Here is a 21,615-nt window from a genome sequence, read left to right as displayed (position 1 = left end):
CTTTACACTGGCTTCCAGTTACATTTAGAATAGATTTTAAAGTATTGTTACTCGTTTATAAATCACTTCATGGCTTAGGACCGAAATACATTACAGATATGCTAATTGAATATAAACCAAGCAGACTACTCAGATCATTAGGATCAGGTCAGTTAGAGATACCAAGGGTTCACTCAAAACAAGGTGCGTCAGCATTTAGTCATTATGCCACCTATGGCTATAGTCATTATGCCACCTAATCAGCTTCCAGAAGAGATCAGATGAGCTTCAACATTAGACACTTTTAAATTAAGATTAAAAACATCTGTTTAACTCTGCATTTACTGAATGAGCACTGTGCTGCTTCACACTGACTGCACTTTTTATCCAAATCACTTTTACTCCTGTTTTATTCTTTTTAACATATTTTAAACTGTTTTTATTAAAATCACATTTATTCTCTTTAATTGTTCTTTGTTTTTATTGTGTCTTATTTCTACATATAAGAAATATATATATATATACATATATATATTTCTATATATATATATAATCTAATTATAAATTGTTTTCTAATTTCTATGTAAAGCACTTTGAATGACCTCTGTGTATGAAATGTGCTATACAAATAAACTTGCCTTGCCTTAAAAATGTCTGGAAAAAATGCCATTTGAACTTCTAAACAAAAGTCAGCGATTGCCTGAAAAACTTGCACTTAAATACAGTATTTAAGGTAAATATTTGTATGTACAGTCATATCCGAGAAAGTCAATATATCGCAATAGTGTTAGAGTTGAACTACATACATAGACTATTTAGTGTTTATTTTCTCACATAAAATCTCATTTACAGCACAATGTGATCTATACACACTGAAGCTAAAATATATATATATAGAAGCAGCATCTTTTAAACTCACATTTAGTCAGGACATTCGTTCAAAATGTACAGGAGCTGCAGTTATAAACATCAAGAGGCTTTAAAAATAAAAATAACTTTTATAAAATATATTTTAACAAAACACTTTTGCCAATTAAAATAATTGTTTCACAAATTCGTGAATGTTTCGAGTTATTTATTTGATTGTTATGTAGTTATGTAGTTATGTAGTTATGTAGATTCATGTTAAACAAATTTTGGCCATTTTTCTTTGTTAACTTAAGCTTGTAATTTAAGTCTGACTTTAATGTTAATGTTTATAAAGTATTGCTAGAATAAATATTTAACTGAGTTCCACTTTCAGAATTGTTTCGATATAAATTTTAATGTAGATCTACAAACTTTTTCTGACCCACTAGTATGTTCAAAGTACAGTAGCGAGAAAATTTCACAAATGTAAAATTTTTGCATTTTACAAATGTAAAATTTGAATTAAATTTCCATACAACACCTTTCTCCTTAGTCTGGCAGCTCTGAATTTCATTCATGTTTCTGTTTCATTGAAAAACAGAAATTCACAGCGCTCCAGGCTGAGAGTACAGTACCTCCTTGTTTACAAAATGTAGTTACACTGACTGAATGCAAATGTCCAGTTCAGCTTTAAGGTTGAATTTTATAACCTGATTATTGCTAAAAATATTGCTTTTCTGCAGTTTTAAAACTGATACAATTTCGAACTGTTAAATTAGAAGATTCAGCACCGGGGCTTAGTCACAATATATGTAATTATATTGTCTATTGTTTTTACTGGCCTAAAATGTTCAATTATCCATAAATTTAAAAGAAGTTGAAAAAAATCTATTAAAAATCTATTCTCTTTTTTCTAAGTTAAATTTAAGAATTTGAGAATAACAAAACGTTTCCAAAAGCATTTTAAACAACATTTTTAAGGTTTTTCTTCAGAAAATGAATAGGACCTAGAAAATAAGGTTGGTGATGAAAAATTATACAGATGATATATTATGTACTTAGTAATTAATTGACATTAGCTGTAACCACTTTTTTTAGGAACCTCTTTAGTTTGTCCACATTTCCATTCACATCTCAGACAAAATGATGAGCTCAAAAAACAAACAAACAAACATAAAATAAAATATTAATAAAAATAAAAATTCACACACAATTGAAATCAATTATTAATGGCCTGAAATGATTCATTAGTCAAAAGCAAGTGAAGCACTGTGATACTTTTATGTCTGTAAATGATTCAATAAAAGAAAAGAAACCCTTTATTAATGTCCCAAAATGATTCATTGTCCATATTCTGACCTGACATTTGATTTCACATAAACTAATAACAACTCACACTGAAGAAGTTTAGCTCTTGGCTGACATTGGTAGGAAGAGGATCGCTTTTTGTCCAGGTCCTGTGTTCGCTCCACTCTTGTACTGTCCTGTCCTCTTTAGCGCAACGTACCAGTTGGGGTATTTCCGTGATCTGTACGTGTTGTAGTTATTTGCCTCCAGTCGCTCGAAGAAATAACATTCGTCAGTTGCTCGTCTCTGAGTTAGAGAAAGAGAGAGAAAGAGAGGGAGATTTGACTATTGTTAGAATTCAAGATGTGGCTGTAGTATGTGATTACAGTACTTTATAAGTCCAGCTTAAAAAAATAATTTCCACAAATAATTTTCAAAATTTTTTTCAGAAATTGTCACATACACAAGCATACACAGCACAACATTTTGCGAAAGGCTTTTTAAATTGAAAGCATCTCATTAGTGTAAACATTACTGAAAAAGGGAAATTAATTGAAAGTCATTTCAGACACATTTATTGTCATTTTGACAATTTCCATGCTGTAAATTATGTTCATGTTTGTCCAAATTGGCATTTGTTACTGAATGACACCGAATTACTCTTATATATATATATACACACACACACACACACACACACACACACACACACACACACACACACACACACACACACACACACACACACACACACACACAGCTGTGCACTATTTGTTGTTTCATTTACAACCAAATTTATCAGGTCTATAAAATGACAAAATATCTGAATTATGTGTTTAGTGTCCTGTTTTAGAAACATTTTCATCTTAAGTTGTTTGTATATTGAATTTAAAATTTCCTGTTGCAATACACTTCCTGAAATACTTAAAACAACCACATCCCTATTTCCACTCACACTCCAGACAGTTTTAATTAAATCTGCATGTCTGTGTCTGTGCTTGAGGAGAGTTTAAATTAAAAACAGATTCTTCCTCCATGACCTTTGAACTCTGAGCTGGGATTCGTTAAAAGTAGACGTTGGGGATTAAGTTCAGTCGGGTTCATATTTCTAAAAAGGACGTATAAATGGATATTTAAAAAAATACTTTTTGTGATGTAAAAAAAAGTAAACAAAGATCTTTTTTCTGAAAATAAGTTGCATAAGTGATTAAGGTTATTAGATTAGATTAGATTAGATTAGATTAGATTAGATTAGATTAGATTAGATTAGATTCAACTTTATTGTCATTACACATGTACAAGTACAAGGCAACGAAAGGCAGAATTATAGGTTTAGAATTGGGGATGTGGCTGTGCTCAGAATGAATCAATCCCCTTCAATCTCATGTTCAAAAGTAATCTGTCATCAATTTAATTCTTCTGAATAACCCTGAATAAAGATCAGCTATTTCGGTAGGATTTTCGCCTTGGTTTCATTTGCTGTTGAAGCCAAACAGTTTACAAAGCCAAAGCTTGGATCAGGAGAGAGGTGTAAAAGAATTTCCAAACCATTAGATGTACAATGGAACATTGTAAAAAGCCTATCATCAAGAAATTAAGAAAATAAAGCACCACAGTAACGTCACCAGGAACAGGATGTCCATCCAAAATGTATAAAAGGACAAGACAAACGCTTTACCGAGGAGCTGCAGAAATAACGGACGAGTACTGATTAGTTAATTGAAGAATCATCAGCTATGCTAGCTTGCTAGGTTAGATAAACCATTACGTTAGTTTACACTGGTTCTTTTTATAGGTGGTTTATTTTATGATGCAATTTGCAATTTTTAGTCAAGATACTAAATCAAATCCGTTTTATCACGACAGCAATTTATAGATCATAGTTTGAACTTAAACAGTTTGAACTTAAATCTTAAGCACTCATAAATATTTAGAGTTACATTTAATGTTGTGGAACAAGATGGTTCTTTGGTTCGCATACATTAAACCAGCTTTTCTTTGATAAATAATAAACTTTTTTTTTATAATTCATTTCAGTCCAAACTTTTCTGCTAGTAGGCAAAAATAAATAAATAAAAAGTCTAATTTTATATTTAATGATCACACTGTAGACAACACTGGGCTCAAAATATTTAGCATTCTGTAATGTTGTATGCGAAATATTTTTCATTTTATTTCATTTTTGTCCAAATGACTTAAACAGCACATTTTTTTAATGTTAATAAAAAAATTATATAATTTTTAAGGTTGATATTTCATGTTTTATTTTTCACACCTGGAATAGTAACCTCATTAAAAAAAAAACAACACATTTTATAATTGTAAAGGTTGTTAGTGTTTGGTCTGGAAAAGAAAGTTACAGTTTTTTTTAATTAATTCAAGAAAACTTTGTTTAAAGCATTAAATTATAATAACAATAATAAAATCCAGATGTTTCAGGTGTCTGTTTTCAGGTATGTACTTTTTCAACAATAAGCATTTAAATCAGTTCAAGTTTTGTTTTGGTTTATCGGAACCCAGAGATTGTTCAAAGGAAACAGCAATGTGATATCATGATGATGACATATTTCCTAGCAGCTGTAGTGTTTAGGCTAAAAGTAATAAAAAAGTATTTCCTCTTGTTTGTGTGTTATCTGTTACTTTGCAAACCACATCAGTCATGATGACTATGCACTTCTGCCAAGTAAACTGTGATATAAAACCCAATTCTGCTCTCTGAAGTGCTTGTTTGTAAGCATCTAATATCTGAAGGTGTTATCTTTAACCACTAAATTTCTGTTTATGGTTAACAACAGAGGGAAAACACATGTCTCACACTGAAAGCCAACAGAGTCCTGACACAGAGGCATCCAGAAATTGGATTGTCTTCCGTGCCATGAAGATTTTGGACCTTCACTGAGATGAGGCCAACCATGTAAGGATCCAGATGCTTCTAGAGATTTACCAGCTCCAGTTGGACGCTCCTTCATGAAGTATTTGAACATACTAAAAAGGAGTTGCCAACTCCATGCAGTCTTTGAGGACAGACTGTCAGACTGTATATTTTCATGCCCTCCAGTGTCACCCAAATGAGGACGGGTTCCCCTTTGAGTCTGGTTACTTTCAAGGTTTCTTCCTTTACCATCCAAGGGAGTTTTTCCTTGCCACAGTCACCTTAGTCACCCCAGATTTGCTCATTGGGGATAAATACAAATAAATTTAAATATATCTAATATTGATCTTGAATTTTTGTATTATATGAATTTTTATATTAACCTTTTGTTTTATGTTTATGTTCTGTAAAGCTGCTTTGAGACAGGAGTTAACTCAAATGGTAACTCAAATAGCCACTTATTCCAAACGTATTGAGAAGAATAGCATGATTAAGAAGGTGTACATCTATAGTCTTAAAGTTGCTATCTCAGTGAAACCATGAATAGCGAACATGCAACAACATCCCAGTGTGTAGAACACGATTTAATCTCATTACATCTTTCATTACATGTCTAAACATGGCCACATTGGTTCAGTGTGTGTGTGAGTGTGTGTGTGTGTGTGTGTGTGTGTGTGTGTGTGTGTGTGTGTGTGTGTGTGTGTGTGTGTGTGTGTGTGTGTGTGTGGTTAAACAACATGCTCACAGCAGGCACAACCTTATCATCCCAAACGAATGACTACTACACACGCATGCTTCTTAAGAACATGATTTCTAGTTAAACAGATGGTAAGCCATGAAGCGGAACTTCTTAAGTACTTGACTGTTAGTAATTTTCCCTCTGATTCCTGTTTCCATGGAGGGGAGGGTGATGGGGGATGGGGATGGCAACTGGGGGGATGGGGTTAATATTTATGTATGTATTCTTTGTTTAGACATAAAGGTAGACATTTGATATGTCAAAAGTCTAAATGGCTTCCATGAAAAGGCCATAAGGAAATGACCGTTTATAGCTTCTACATCATAAGTGGTAACGGAATCAGATTTATTTTCGAACGTTCAGCCTATCCGTATAATGAGAAGTTCTACAGTATTGATGTTCTTTTACGTCGAGTAGAATAAAAGCCTTTATTTTTGTCACATATTCATTACAGCATAGTGAAATTCTTTCTTCAAATATCCCAACAATGGAGGTTGGGGTCAGAGTACAGGGTCAGCCATTAGACAGCACCCCTGGAGCAGAGAGGGTTAAGGGATATGCTCAAGGGCCCAACAGTTTCAGCTCGGCAGTGCTGGGCCTTAACCCCCGATCCACAGAGCCTTAACCGCTTGAGACACAACATGGTAGTGCGTAAACTTTGTGGACTCACCGTTCCAAACAGCCTCCCCTCTGCGCTCATTGCAAGGTAGCGATTAGCCGAGATACCCTTGATTACGACTTCTCCCACTGCGGTTGCCTGGAGCTGCAGCCGAACTGAAGAAAACGGGAAGTATTTAAGCGTCAGTCACAAATGAGAAAAAACTAATCATATAACAGTCAGTGTTTTGTTTTTATCTTCTGAAGATACATGCTACATACACATTTTATCAACATTTACAATAGTAACATGATACCGTAGTCAAAGCTGGTGTTTACTAACAATAGGTGTTATACAGCTAGATGGCTTACTGATTCTGTTTACACAGTGCTGCTAAATTCTTAAATCTGATTGGATAGATGTTCATTCTGCAAGGCAAAGCACAGGTTTCTAGAGTAACGAATTATTCAAGGACTAATATGTTGTACGTTTAAAACTCATATATGAAATATTTTTGGCAATGTTTTGATTGGGAGATTTTTACGTAGAAATCTCCAGTTTCAGTGCTTTGAAACAATCAGAGTTAAAGCTAAAACTTTTTATGCACGGGAAAGTCTTCAGGACAGAAAGATTTACGATGTTTTAGTACCAGGCTGGTGAGAAAAAAGCATGGGAACAAATAACATTGCTAAGTGATAACAGGAGCTAACTTGTTTTATGGATGTTTGAGAAAAGTAAATGTGACTCGAAATGGATTTTCTAGTAAGGTAAAGTAATGGTAAAATAAGAATGAGGAGTCGTGGTTTATTGACAATGTGGTAAAAGAAGCCAAAAGGAAAACTCTTGAGTTCATATTATCAACAACAAAGACCCTCTCAAGCAGTCACGGATAAACTCCAGTGCTGGAACAGATAAGTGATGTCACAATGTTAATAAGCCCAAAAAAATAACTCTGACAAAAGGTTACTCATGATGATGCTAAAACACTTGATGGTGACATGTTTGCTCATTTTATGCTAAAGTGAATTTAAAGTAATTTGTGGTCTTTTTGTTTTTACAGTTAAACAATGTTTTGGTCAGATGTGGAAGTGTGGAAAGGCAAGAAATCCCCACACGTCCCCAGTGAAGCAGATATTGGAGATTCCTCAACCCTGACTTAACAGTAACTGTGTGTGTGTGTGTGTGTGTGTGTGTGTGTGTGTGTGTGTGTGTGTGTGTGTGTGTGTGTGTGTGTGTGTGTGTGTGTGTGTGTGTATGTGTGTGTGTGTTGGGTCACATCCACGGCCCAACCACAAACAAGCGATGACCTTTATTTCCTTCCAGACACATTCATGAATAAAAGTTAATTTGTTAGTGTTTTCATCTTTTCTAATTCTAGTTTATTTTTTTTAGCAGTTTCTCTTCTCTTCCAGAGAGCCAATGCTGCGTTCTTCAGAAATACTCTAATCCCTGGATTATAAATCGTATTGTATAAAAGCCAAAGCGATATAAATTGTACAGGGATTCACTTTTCTTGAATATCGATATTGACATCGCCATTTCTTTTGAAATATCAAATCAGGAGTTGTTAGACTGCTTGAGCTTTTATTCCTGAAACTTAAAAAATGTTAATTGTTGAAATTTAATGATAGATTTTTTTTTCACAGGTGAGGAGAATAACAAAGATTATATTGTTACAGTAGCACCAATCACGGGCTGGGTTATATATTACACAGTAAATCAGTCAGGTGTTGAAGTTCATGTGTTGCAAAGCAGGGAAAATGGGCAATAATAAGAATGTGAGCAACTCCAAACACAACCATTTATAATACCATAAATCCCACTGCTTGACTGATGCATTTATAACTAGATCATCAATGTTACTCCTTTCACACATCAGTGGTTTTAATGTCATGGCTGATCGGATATAATCATTTATGTCATTTGGCAGATGCCGTTATCCAGAGTGACATATTTTTATCTATTTTTTTAATACAACTAAGGGTTAAGGGCCTTGCTCAGGGGCCAGATTGGTGGACCCTGGATTCAAACCCACAACCTTCTGATTAATAGTCCAACACCGTAACTACTAGGCTTGTAATATATATGATTTTGTAGAGCAGGTTTCCCCTATACAGAAGGTTTTTCAAGAAAAACCATTTGGATATTTAAATCTTACTAATCCAGAAATTGTATTATATCATCATAAATATTGAGATTTTCACTTATCTGTGTTTCCCAACAGTTTCCTAACTGCATCATAGCAAAGAAGATGATTGTGAAATGGTAGAGTGAGTATGACATTCTCTCTCTCTCTCTCTTTCTCGCTCTCTCTCTTTCTCGCTCTCTCTCTCTCTCTCTCTCTCTCTCTCTCTCTCTCTCTCTCTCTCTCTCTCTCTGTCTTCTAATTTTCACATGCAGTTTTCAAATTTAGAATATATTCCAGCTATTATGTAGAGAAAGCGATGAGTACAGGGCTGTTTTATTATCATGCTTTGATCAGATCATAATCACTGTATAGCCCAATTCATTCATTCATTCATTCATTCATTCATTCATTCGTTCGTTCATTCATAGTTTAGTTCATTTCATTCATTTAAGGTTGGTTCATCAAATATGATTCATTCACTCCCACTGCATTTGTATTCATTGCTTACTGAACTGATGACTAATGAGAGTGTGTGAGAGAGTTAGGAAGAGAGAGGATGCATGTGTGTGTGTGTGTGTGTGTGTGTGTGTGTGTGTGTGTGTGTGTGTGTGTGTGTGTGTGTGTGTGTGTGTGTGTGTGTGTGTGTGTGTGTGTGTGTGTGCTGTAAAGCCAGCGTCTGTGTTTACAACAATGCGGTCATCATGTCTCTCCTGATTAAATGTCATTAAAACTATAAGCCACACTTATAGCAGGTGCTTTACAGGTTGTTGAGAGAGAGAGAGAGAGAGAGAGAGAGAGAGAGAGAGAGAGAGAGAGAGAGAGAGAGAGAGAGAGAGAAGCAGATATATAGATAGATAAGTATAGATGGAAGAGACAAGAGAGTGGGAGAGAAGGAAATGGAGGCAAAGGACAGAGGGAAGATGAAGAAAACGATATAAAAGTAAAAGATATAAAAAGGGAAGAAAGTGATGGATAAACATAGAGAGAGCATGAGACAGAAAGGAAGACAGACAGACAGACAAACAGAAATAGAAAACAGGAAAGGACTGTGTAGTTTGGAGGAGTAAAATAAAATAAAAAAAACAATACAGGAAAGAAACAACCCACCTAGAGGGTACTAAAAAAACACAGAGACAGCAGAGGAAGCAAGGAAGGAAAAACATAGATACAGATACAGATACAGATACATTATGACGTGAAAATCAGAGGAAATAAAACCTATGTCAAAACTGTATAGCAGGCGCTTCTAATAGTTTAAGACTTATAACCTAAACTCTAACCATAAAATGTTCTGTCTCTATTAACAATTACTCATGAGTACAATTACTCATACTCAAAAAAATAAATGCAGTCTTCCATTTTTATAGAGGATTGCATCATTACAACTGAGTAAAAGAATATTAATTAATTTATTTAGAAACATGTACTATAATTTGGGTTTTTTCCACCAAAGAGTGTGGAAAACTTTGTAAAAGAAACCAAAGAATAAAAGAAATTCAACCAGATTATATGGATCATTTGTCCAGAACTGTATTACCATCTGAGAAAACGTTTTCTCCTCACTACTCTTGAGCCATTTTAACCGCAATAGACGTTAACGACATGTCTGTAAGCCTTTCCTTGTTGTTACTCCAGCATCAGTAAGATAAGGAAGTACAAATTACACGAAAGTGACAAGCGAGATAAACGGTCCTGGATCGAATACGAGGCCGGGAAGCCAAGGATGTTACTCTTCGTCATGTTTTGTCAGAGGTGACACAGCTAGTATGGTTTCAGTATACTATAAGCACTTATATTATAACAGCCAGATCACGCAATGATCGAAAATCAGAGCTTGACATGTGTAATAAGAAAACAGAAACCATTAACTGTTCTGATCTGAAGACTTTCCCATGGTGGAAAAACCGTCTGACTGCAGACTCCTTCCATATTAAAAGATTATCCATCCATACAGTCATCTATGTTTACTGCTTAAACAGAGTTATGGTAAACATTGAGTCCCTTCGAAGGGACTTGGGGCACAAGGTGGGGAAGCTGTACCAACACAGAACACACACTCAAATCAGCCTAAAAAGCATGTCTTTTGGACTGCAGGATGAAACCAAAGTACCCTGAGGAAACCCCCCACCTGGAATCACAGAAAAATCATACAAACGCCACACACAAAGGCTGAGATGAGTATCGAACCCACAACCCCAGAGTCTGTGCTAACCCCTAATCCTCATGGTCCCCATATCAAAGATTATACTGTATAGTTTTCACTGTTGCATAAGAGCATGTTGTTTTCCATGTCTTACTTGTTACTATAGCAACAAAAGAGTATTAGTCCAAGCACGTTGTCAGAGCTGGTGTTATAGGAAATGAATCGACATCGACATCGATACTGACCAATCAGAATCAAGAATTCATATATTAGTTATTTTCCCTGTGTTTACAAATGACAAAAACCCACAGTGAGAAGTCAGACGGAAAGTTGGGCTTGATTTCTTTCCCTGCCGTGCGACAGCATAAAGATGCTTTGTATTGCCTCCCTCTCTCTCTCTCTCTCTCTCTCTCTCTCTCTCTCTCTCTCTCTCTCTCTCTCTCTCTCTCTCTTTAGGTGAGTTATTTAGCAAAGTAACAGAGTATAAACACTAACCTAAAGGCTAACCACATGACTAAAAGCTGACACATTCATTCAGTGCTTCTTTTTTTTTATTTCTCTCAGTCCATGTTTCACTCTATAATTCTCGCCTCCCTCTAATGCTTTCTACTCATTCCCCTATTTCTCTCCCTTGTTCAGTCTTTCTATTTGTTTCTCTCATACTCACTTCTCTCTCTCTCTCTCTCTCTCTCTCTCTCTCTCTCTCTCTCTCGCTCGCTCTCTCATTTTCTTCTACTCTGTTGTCTTACAATTCCTTCCATCCTTCAGATGAAGGTGTGTAAACATTAACATGAGGCCTAACAGCAATCTCTGTGTCTGTCTCTCATACCTTGATAATATTTTTAGAAAGGAATCTTACTGTTGGGGTCGTTTTTCTCACGGATGCCATCCACTCGTCCGTCTGGGTTGATGCGCAAGAAGTAGCCTCCGTTTTTGCAGTACAGCCGCTTGGGCTCTTTGAAGTGGCCCGGGGGAAAGCTGTCGCTCGTGCCCGAGGGAAGAGTGGAGATCTCTCCACTCGCCATCTCTCCCTCTCTCTCCCCCTCTTGCTTCTTTTCTTCCTTGTTTTCTGCTCCTTTGCTCTGTCCAGCCCTCTCAGTAATGCTGGAACCCCCCTCTGTGGCCTCTCAGCTACACCGCCCCCCAATCCAGCTCTCCTCTCCTCCTCCACTCGCTCATTCACTCCTACTTTTCATCCAAAGTTAGAGAGGGAGAAAGAGAGGGATTCCTGTTAACTCTCAGGTCACTGTTTAGACTCAATCACACCGAAAGAGAGAGCGAGAGAGAGAGAGAGAGAGAGAGAGAGAGAGAGAGAGAGAGAGAGAGAGAGAGAGAGAGAGAGAGAGAGAGAGAGAGAGAGAGAGAGAGAAAGCAAGGAGTAATAAAGGGAGGACAAGAGATAGAGAGTAATGGATAACAGTAATAATTTAAGTCAAATGTAAAAGAAAAATGTTATAAAAGGAAGGTGGAATGAGCCAGAGATAATCTACCAAAAAAGGGGGAGAAGAAGAAAATGTTAGAGAAAAAAATGCAAAAACATGATCAAATGGAGAAATAAAAGAGGATGAAACACAAACATACTTGTTTGGATTGTGTTGAAATTCACGTTCGTCCTAATGCAATAGTGTGAAGAGGATGATGATGATGATGATGATGATGATGATGATGGGGTAGTTCAAAACATGCCCTCAGGCCTATGCAAGTGCGTGCATCCTGTTGTCCTCTGGAGCTAAAGTGTTTACAGCAGAGCGGCTGGAGAACATGTGCGTAAGCTCTCGATCCCTGGCTCGGCCCCTCTCAGCCTCGGGGATCATGAACTCCCTCCCACTTTCCCCCTACCGCTCTCGTCCTTTTTCACTCTATCAAGTGTCATGTCCAGGTTTTTACATATAGGGAAACAAAGGAAGGTCAACAACACACTAGGGGATATCAGCAATTTGTTAGAATAAAGTTATACAATTATAGAATAATACAAAAACTATGATCTTGACAAAAATGTCCCAGTGCTCGAGTAGTATAGGTAACAACCAGGAACAAATGACTGAGGTTTTGATATTTATTTAGCTAGTAGTGGCAGTGAGAATCACCTTGACCTTCCAAAATCATCTTATAGTGATCAAGAACGAGGACTCCACTCAGTAAAGCTCTTGATTAGCATATATTGTATAGTTTCTGTATTATGGGGTTTGACCTATTTATATTCTTTGATAAGGCCAAAGTTAAACCGTTGTCATTATCTGTCCAGAAGTGTCTCACCTCACCTCTCTGTTGACATACTGTAGCACCCACAGGCTCCATTAATGGGTGAAGGGATGGCTGGACTAAAAGGAGTTGAAGCTTACTCACTTATGCTCTTTCAATTACCCCTTAAACATTATCAGGTTCATTGAGGGTCCAGAAACTGGTCTGGGGCAAGTGCCAACTGGAAGGCAGGAATACATCCCATGGCTCTGTGCACACATACATGTAAGATTTATGCTCATGTTATTTAGCACTTACTTTAGTTATCCATGTGCTCACTGGGTACCTAATTCACAATGGGTTGTGTGCAGGAGCAAAATGCTCTCAAATCCAATGTTTAGAAGGTTTAGGTTTGGGAGTTACAGAAAATATTTTTAATTAAATTTACCCAATATTCCAATTTCCATTTCTATGTTACCTTCTACCATGCCATGCGAGATTTTTATACTTAAAAAACGTCAAATCTAAAGATCAAAATCAGAATACTGAAATTTGAAATGACCTTCAGTCACCATTGTTAAAAATAAAACATGGTTAGATTCCAATGAATTCTGGGTAATTCTCGGTCAGCTTTATTCCTCTGGCCTTTAACAAACTCCAGTTGATCTTGTAACGTAATGGAATGACCTTAAATGGTGATGGGGAAACAGAAAAAGCTAGTTGATGAGAGCGGATTAAAAACAGTATTGGAACGCAGGACTGGTTTCAGTGGGTTCAGTTCAAAATGGCCTTTCCTGACCATAGTGACCACATCTAAGCCTGGTATCGGGATCCATTTCAAACAACCGAACCTATTTGTTCATCTGAGATTCTTCATTTTAAGATTTACCAGTTACAAACCTCGACCAATTCCCTCTTCTTCCTGGATGTGAGTATTCCGTCCGTATAACATATGACTAAAGAAAACAAACCAAAACCAACTTTCATTTTAGAAACCTGCTCAAGCGTAAGGAGCGTAAGGAGGAGCGCTGAGGTACTGGAACAGTGGTGTGGGAGGAAATGTAATTACTGTCTGGACCACACACACACACACACACACACACACACACACACACACACACACACATACACACACACACACACACACACAGAATTCAAGTACTGGCTTTAATTTATTGTAAGCAAGAAGAACAAAATGAGGCAAATGGGTTCTGCCTGAAAACACGTATCATTTCATTTATTATTTAATAGGAAGCCACTTGATATCCTTTATCATGATTCCTGTATCTTGCCAAAGCATGGCATTACTCCAATGTATTACGGGGGATATTTTTGTGAACACATCCCTGATATCTTTCAGCTTGATTTGCTGACACCCCTGGATAAGGAATTCAGATAGGAGAGTGTCAAGTCATGGCACCTGACATACCTGAATGTTCCACACCCTGACAGCAGTCTTGGATGGAATAATCACCACCAAACAGCAAGCCAAACTTCCCCAGTGGTTTGAGACCTTCACTCAGATCACCCAGATCTCCTTCTGAATCTTGCTTTATGAGCTCCTACATAAGTCCCAACAGCATCATTAGAATCCCTCCAGCCAATACACACAAGAAGTCGACTCAAGTCGGGTTCCATTGTCGAACCAAATCTCAAGCATCGGTGAGTCAGTCTGAGGTTAAAAAAATATCCTCTTCTTTTTTCAGAAATCAATATTTATGCATTGGATTAGATGCAGAGCAGAAATCTGCTTTATCGATCAGAGCATGGAATCACAATCTCTGCTAGCACCTGAACTTACTGTGCAGTGCCTTGGCTCAGGAAAGCTCCAGTAACAAATCAATCCCCACTAAAGCGATTTGGACTTGCACTACAATATCCTGTCATTCTGAGATGACCCTGATTGGAAAAACATGACTTGTGTCTCTTTGCAGAAAAGAAAGATTGAGGACTAAGAATCCTGTGCTGGCTACCATATACTCAACAATTTATTGCCAAAGCATTTGACACTAGTCCCAGCTGCCAGGATTCAAGGTTTAAACTGTGTAGCAGATTTGACCTTTCCACAGGATTATTAATCAGTTCCAATAGTTTCTGGGACATTCCACAGGAGAGCCTTCAGAAATTTCAAGACTCACTTTACACCTGTCAATATGGAAAACACTACAATACAACATTCATCAAAATATTTCATTTGATGAAGTGGAAGTCAAGCCATGCTTCCTAACAGATGCCCAAAGTCCTTCCAGTTGCATTCTTTAGAAACGGACAGAAACTCGTTATCAAGCTGGCCTTGGATAATATGCTACTTTTACCTCCGCCCATATCATCCGGCTCAGCTCACATTGTACCTGGGCAAGAATAGTAACCAAATTTAGCACTGGTATTTTGGTATTGTGGTGGAAATAGTGAGAAAATACAGGAACAGGGGTAATTTACAGAAAACTGCTGCATTGTCTGGTGGAAAACCAATATAAGGCAGAATACTCCTCATGGAACTCCATCAAAAGTCAAAATACATCTTTTCCATATCTTTTGCTCATTTTGTTCATTTGCTTTTGTTGTTATAGTAAAGGAACATCGAGCTGAGGGAACATGAAGCCTTAAATCCACATTAGATCTTAGTAGAATTCATGCTAACAAGTAACTAAGGAATTCAATTCAATTCATTTATATTGTGCTTTTAACAACTGACATTGTCTCAAAAAAGCTTTACAGAAGTACAGAACTAGAATGAAAACTTTTAAGTTAAAAAAAACATAAAGGAATATGTCATTTGCAATTGAGTCTACTGCAGTAGCTAGCTAAAGATAGATAAAGTTAGATAATATAGCACTATGATTTAACCAAATTACACAATTTTATTAAAGTTACCTGTGTGTATGGAATCAAAATATCCAGAATTATTTTAAAATATATACGTGAAAATATGACTTCTACCATTCTGCTTTCTACTATTTTCTTTGTGAATAAGCCCTTGTCATGCCCCGGACAGGAAAGGAAATGGTGTGTGTGTGTTAGAGTAAGGAAGTGTGTGTCATAAGATGCTGTACAGACACTGAAGCAAATATTACAACACCGAATATACAAACACAGAGCAGGCAAACACACACAGATGCATCTATGACTGAACAGATGAAGCTTTAGAGTTTGGGTTCCAATATGTGCTTCGTAAAGTTAAAACCCTGTTTAAATAGACAAAATCAAAATTAAATAGGGGAAATAATAATTTATTAGGTTTATGTTTGATATTAGATGATTGGTTAGCTAGTAAGTGCCTTGATAATTAAGATTAAGGATGTATTTTTGGTGTGTGAGTTGGTTTACTTGCTAATGCATGAATCTAATATAAGAACATTTTGGGGCAAATTGGAAAGCAAAATTCATTTTAACTAGACCTTTCCCTTTCTCTCTTATCTCTAATAAAAGAAATAAAATTGACTAAACACTTTTATGTAAGTAAATTGTGCTTATTACTAACTGTAAAAATAAAAACAAAAAAATGTACCAAAAGTAAATTAATAAAAAGGTTTAGGATTAAAAATCATATAGATTTTAATGATTTCACGCCCCCTCGTGGTCACTTAGAAAACTGCAGAAGAAGAAAAAGTCACCCTTGATTGCGTCACCCTTGATTGCGTCACCCTTTACGTTCATTAGCTCCGCCCCCACAGAACACCAGGAAGTGGCTCGTGCTTGTCGTGCTTGCACTTTATTTTTATCATGGACAAAAGCTAAGCAAAATAAACCAATTAAATAATACATTTTAATTGAAATTGCATTTTGAAAATGTGGCGAATTCAAAGCTTGGTCGGGAGAGGTGAGTTTTTGTCGTCTGTTTTGTTGACAGTGTCGTAACGTTGATTGTTTTCGTTAGTGTTTACGTCCTTTAGACACAACCATGAACACGGCGTGGTGCATTCACTAACCAAACAGGTTACTTACTGTTTTCAATTCTACCCAACGTCAAATAATAGTAATATTAGTAATTGAGTATCCTAAGATTATTATATTTTTAAAGGGGCAGATTAACTAAACTTGAATTGTACGTTTATTGTATAAAAAATGCTTATTTCCTTTCCACTGGAGTTAAAAGTCTAATGTAATTAACTTAACAATTACCTTTTTAACAAAAGACTTTTATTTTGAAATGTTTGATGAATTGATTATTAAAATAAAATCAATCGCGTTATTAAATATTATTGAGTTTAACATATTGTCATATGCTGTTATTATTATTATTTCGTCCGTGACAACATAGTGAATATAGATAAAATGTTTGCTCTATTTGTATTGCTGTCAAATCAAAATAGACGCCATGGAACAATTCGACCTTTGGTAAGAACACATTTATTTGAAAAGGTCAGAAGTAGAATTGTAGAACCCTGTGCTGTGTAGAAAACCAAGCATCTAAACTAGAAACCTTTATAGAAGATTTGTAAACCTTTTAAAAATACAAAGGAACCCCTGAGAAATCCCTTTTTGAACAGAAGTATGAACTTTCAGCTCAGGATGCTTTGGACACAAATGATGCGGTATATAAAGTTTTAATTATTTATTATGGAAATAAATGTATATTTGACTTTAATTGTATTTTGTATAATGTATTTGCGTGTGTTAATTGTGATGCAATGCCGCCCATAACTGTTAGCTCTTTCCTTCTCATGGTTTTTCTTTCGGTTTGTCTCCAGTTCTAAGCCGTTGCCATGGGAACACTGCATCTTTGCGTCTCTCCAACAGCCACCATGTTGAGGACGAGGTCATCAGTTCATCCTCTGTGCTCTCCACCAGCCGGTAATCTTTGCTCGTTACTCTGTCCTTCGATCACACCGTCAGTCTGCCTGCTATTCTTACACATATACAGATACTCGCATCTTGATGTTCAATTTTCACCATCATTTCAAGTGTGAACGCCGTTTTCAGCTTCTGCTTCTACTCCAATCTGCCTCCAATCCTGTCACGAAGCGTTATATCCTGAAATCATTCCGAAAATAAGACAACGGAATTATGTTTGGTTTGTTGAGTTCAGGTCTCAGAGAGGAGATGATAGAGAGCAGAAGAAAAACAAAAGGACGGCAGAGTTTTGCTCTGCCGGACTGCCGAGATACACCGCGCTGGATGCAGTGGGATGGGTACAGATCTCACAAGCTCACACACATACACTCTTTTATCACTGAAGTGCAACAATTACAAGTACTGATGCATAAATTCTTGTGTGTATGTTTAGGGTGCTGCGGCGGTTCTGTTCATGCAGATCTGCAGGAGGATCCACTCTCAGTTCTCCTCTGTCGGCGAACAGAACCCGGGAAATTCCCGCCTCTCAGATCCGATCCTCGTCCACAAATGCACACACAAGCTCCTGCGTGACATTCGTAAGTCCTGTCAATCATCCTGTCCCCTAGAGCAAAATATGTCACATTTACTAGTCATGCTGGTCCAGTTCTCTGAGTGGAGATTGATTTAAACTATTCATAAGCTATAATAGATTGCATGAGAGATTAATTAATCGACATCCAGATCTAAAATCTAAGCCAGTTTCCTTTGTGGTTATCCTCTTCGAATAGCATAGTTTGTTTATTTAATAACAGCATGCACCATTCTTACAGCACACTGACTTTCTGTCTCTTTTTTTTTCTTTTCTTCTCTCTAATCCATTCAAAGTGATGGGACACACTGTGCTTCCCCGTGGAGTGTGTGTGATGGGTGTGAATAAGGCGTTAACAAGTCCAGAACAAAGCAGCAGCAGCAGCAGCAGCAGTGGTGCTAATTACAGCGCTGTCGCTGAACCTGCACATCCCATTACTGACCAGCAGGGGGAGACAATTCACCATAATATCACAGGTTACTCTATAGTCTTGTATTTTCATTTTCATATATATGGCATGCTACTGTTACATGTTTACAACTTTTCCTGAAATTCTGTACATTATTTAGAAACACTCACAGACTGTAATGTTACCCAGACTGCAGCCTCTGGATGTGAAATACCACAAGGACACAGGGTGGGCTTCCCGACAGCTTCTTCCTTAAAGTATCTCTTATCTGCTGTCATGACAAAACACCATTGACCGTCATGCATATTTTCACAGACGTCCTGCTCTCTGGACGAGGCCGAGCAGCATCTCAGAGACATCACAGGCAACAGCGTGCCTGTCATCCTCAACATCATTGGTAACGACCTTAAAATTTTATTCAGTTCATTGTGTCTGTGTGTGTCACTGTATATGGTTCTTCTGAATTTGTACATTCTCTCTCTGTGTGTGTGTGTGTGTATGTGTGTGTGTGTGTGTGTGTGTGTGTGTGTGTGTGTGTGTGTGTCAGGTCTGGAAAGCTCTAAAGCAGGCAATCATAAAGCAGCATTCGAGTGTTTTTGGGTTTCGGCACAGCAGAATTACAGCAAAGCTCAGTTTAACGTTGGAGTGTGTTATGAGATGGGCCGAGGAGTCGTGAAAGACCTTAGCAAGGTACATGACTCACACACGCACAGTCAGCATTTGTTGGGCAAAATCTGCCCTCTGACACAAAGCTCTTCACATTTAGGAGGAAAAAAAGATTGGAGGACAGAACTGTAGCTCATGTCGTGTGTGTGTGTGTGTGTGTGTGTGTGTGTGTGTGTGTGTGTAGGCTCTGCAGTATTACAGGTGTGCAGCTATGGCAGGTCACACACAGGCTCAGTACCGCTGTGCAAAACTCCTCCTGAACAGCAGGGGGCAGCAAAGCATCATGGACCCACACAATGCTACAGCTACAGCCATCTCTCTTCTGCAGAGTGCTGCTGCTGCTGGACTTACTGAGGTACACACAGAGCGAGAGAGAGAGAGAGAAAACAGAAGTACATTTTCTCTGCAGCATTATTTTGACTAATATCTTGACTAATCTTAACATATCATTGACTGACTTTCTTCCTTGGTCTCCTTTTTTTATCTCTTTCTCTCAGGCTCAGCTGTATCTAGGTGTGTTGTTCTCTCAGGATCCAGATGCCGATGGAAGGAAATCGGTTCGCTATTTCCGAATGGCAGCGGAGAGTGGAGTGAGTGAGACACATCACATGCTATATACGCACACACACACACACACACACACTGTGGGCTATAATCACAAAAGGAAACTGCTTTTTGGTAATAAGAATTGTGTGTGTGTATGTGTGTGTGGACAAAATCAGTCGACGCTTAGTGTGTGTGCGCTCTAACTACACACACCATGCAATACGTCATTTTGTTTTAAGAATAATTCCACAGGTGAGAATAACCAGAACTCTGTGTGTGTGTGTGTGTGTGTTTGTAGGACAGTACCGGTCTGCTGTTTCTCGGACAATGCTATGAGAGAGGGTTTGGAGTCCCCCTGTGCTACACGACTGCAGTGTGGTATTATGAGAAAGCAGCTGCTAAAGGAAACCAGGAGGCCAAGAACAAACTCGACCTGCATAAACGAGAAGGTAAACACACACAAACACACACACACAGTCACCTCTGTTTATTTATTTTTCCTCCAGTTGTTAGAGTTCAACCGAGTCATGTTTGTGTAGCATAAATGCCCCTATTTTGGATCTGCTCCTTTTTCTGCTTACTTTGCAATTTGAACAATTTGTTTGTTTGTGAGTAACTGTTACATCCAAGCATCTCACACACACACACGATGATGTACAAAAGTCTCTCTCTGTCTCTCTCTCTCTCTCTCTCTCTCTCTCTCTCTCTCTCTCTCTCTAGTCCTGCGCTCTATACGTTCTGCTCCTTGTCTCTCAGTCCTGGATCGTCGTCCTGCGAACTTCGTGTGTCCTCCAGCGCCGGAAGCAAAGCGACAGGCAGAGTTGCCGACTCAGCCATTTCCTCATTCGCAAAGCACAGGCAGTCTCCTAGCTTTATCCCCTTTTACTGCTCATACACTCAGTGCTGACTGTAGAAGTGGGGGCTGGATTATAGGGGTGGGATAACAAACACACACACATGAGCGCACAAGAACAACCTGATAGAGCTGAGGTAACGGTACAGCTATTGTGGAACGTCTTCAGCCAATCGGAGTTGAGCTTAAACGTTTCAGGCATTACTACTGGGTGAGGTTCAAGTGTCTGTGTTATTTTGTTAGTTCTGTTTTCATTTTCTAGATTGAATTCTTGACCTTTGATGACCTTTGCTGTATTTTTGTTATGCAAAAGCTTGAGGTTGTTTAAATGTAAGCATCGCTGTCAAGCCACTATTTAGCTCCATCGTCGTGTGACAAAGGTGTTACACACTTCGACTCTGGAGACGAGGAGCGGAGGGGAGTGAGTGATGGCATGTTTGTCTTTGCCTGACAGACTCCTTTTACACAAGCATTACAATCGAGCGTGTGTACACCATTTCCACCCTATTCCAGTAGTTTGTTACTTTAGGTCACACCACCTGCCAACACCTTTACTTTGACTTCAGTACTATAATTGCACTTAACTTTAACCTACATTGATAAAATGTTAAGTATAAGCCAAATATATATATATATTATATAAAGAATATATATATATATATATATTCTTTATAGAATGTGCCTTGTTTGAAACCCACACAAATGCACCTTGACTGCATTAGTAAACACATAATGAGTGTTCCTATTTCCCTGACTGCTAGTTAGATTGTATTGTTTACTGTGATGATGTCCATGTTAAGCTCTGTGACCTGTTTGACGCACAATTTAAAGTTTTAAGGATAATAAACAAACTTTTTCCACCAGTGGACTCGGTGTAATTGTAAAAGCTGCCAATAATGCGATGTTACAGTCAAATAAAGTTGCATCATTACGTATAATAGGCGTGAGAGAAAAGATCTAGTTTGTAGATACTAAGAAGGAAGGAAGGGATGAGATGGAA

General features: G+C 37.6%; 2 protein-coding genes across 4 annotated transcripts; one reads left to right on the top strand and one right to left on the bottom strand.

Annotated features, from left to right (window-relative positions):
• Nucleotides 1-788: 788 nt before the first annotated feature.
• fgf2 (fibroblast growth factor 2) lies at nucleotides 789-12,337 on the bottom strand. 2 transcript variants are annotated; one of them, XM_027171938.2, is made up of 4 exons: nucleotides 12,177-12,337; nucleotides 11,455-11,783; nucleotides 6,397-6,500; nucleotides 789-2,421 (listed from the first exon to the last, which is right to left on the bottom strand). In XM_027171938.2, exons 2-4 carry the CDS (start codon nucleotides 11,618-11,620, stop codon nucleotides 2,236-2,238), a joined length of 456 nt encoding a protein of 151 aa, XP_027027739.1. In that variant the 5' UTR covers nucleotides 11,621-11,783; nucleotides 12,177-12,337; the 3' UTR covers nucleotides 789-2,235. The 2 variants fall into 2 exon arrangements, with proteins under 2 accessions (XP_027027739.1, XP_027027740.1); XM_027171939.2 differs by having other exon boundaries at nucleotides 11,455-11,780; nucleotides 12,177-12,333.
• A 4,091-nt stretch (nucleotides 12,338-16,428) lies between these two features.
• On the top strand, nucleotides 16,429-21,478 carry dele1 (DAP3 binding cell death enhancer 1). 2 transcript variants are annotated; one of them, XM_027171928.2, is made up of 12 exons: nucleotides 16,429-16,596; nucleotides 17,468-17,570; nucleotides 17,806-17,908; nucleotides 18,004-18,148; nucleotides 18,438-18,617; nucleotides 18,711-18,778; nucleotides 18,866-18,947; nucleotides 19,098-19,240; nucleotides 19,401-19,571; nucleotides 19,714-19,806; nucleotides 20,061-20,211; nucleotides 20,483-21,478. In XM_027171928.2, the coding sequence occupies exons 1-12, from the start codon at nucleotides 16,566-16,568 to the stop codon at nucleotides 20,704-20,706; spliced, it is 1,494 nt and encodes a 497-aa protein (XP_027027729.2). In that variant the 5' UTR covers nucleotides 16,429-16,565; the 3' UTR covers nucleotides 20,707-21,478. The 2 variants fall into 2 exon arrangements, with proteins under 2 accessions (XP_027027729.2, XP_027027730.2); XM_027171929.2 differs by lacking the exon at nucleotides 16,429-16,596 and adding an exon at nucleotides 17,000-17,311.
• The last annotated feature ends 137 nt before the right edge of the window (nucleotides 21,479-21,615 follow it).

This window comes from Tachysurus fulvidraco, chromosome 15, assembly GCF_022655615.1.
Source record: "Tachysurus fulvidraco isolate hzauxx_2018 chromosome 15, HZAU_PFXX_2.0, whole genome shotgun sequence".
In the NCBI taxonomy this organism is placed as follows: Eukaryota; Metazoa; Chordata; class Actinopteri; order Siluriformes; family Bagridae; genus Tachysurus; species Tachysurus fulvidraco.
This window is presented reverse-complemented; position numbering and strand designations above follow the sequence as displayed.

Excerpts from the sequence above, each read along its gene's own strand:
- fgf2 (XM_027171938.2), bottom strand. The coding sequence starts at position 11,620 with ATGGCGAGTGGAGAGATCTCCACTCTTCCCTCGGGCACGAGCGACAGC. Across the intron at positions 6,501-11,454 it reads TGAGAAAAACGACCCCAACA|TTCGGCTGCAGCTCCAGGCA; the intron begins GTAAGATTCCTT and ends CGTTTTCTTCAG. Across the intron at positions 2,422-6,396 it reads AGGGGAGGCTGTTTGGAACG|AGACGAGCAACTGACGAATG; the intron begins GTGAGTCCACAA and ends TCTCTAACTCAG.
- dele1 (XM_027171928.2), top strand. The coding sequence starts at position 16,566 with ATGTGGCGAATTCAAAGCTTGGTCGGGAGAG. Across the intron at positions 16,597-17,467 it reads TCAAAGCTTGGTCGGGAGAG|TTCTAAGCCGTTGCCATGGG; the intron begins GTGAGTTTTTGT and ends GTTTGTCTCCAG. Across the intron at positions 18,779-18,865 it reads AAATACCACAAGGACACAGG|ACGTCCTGCTCTCTGGACGA; the intron begins GTGGGCTTCCCG and ends ATATTTTCACAG.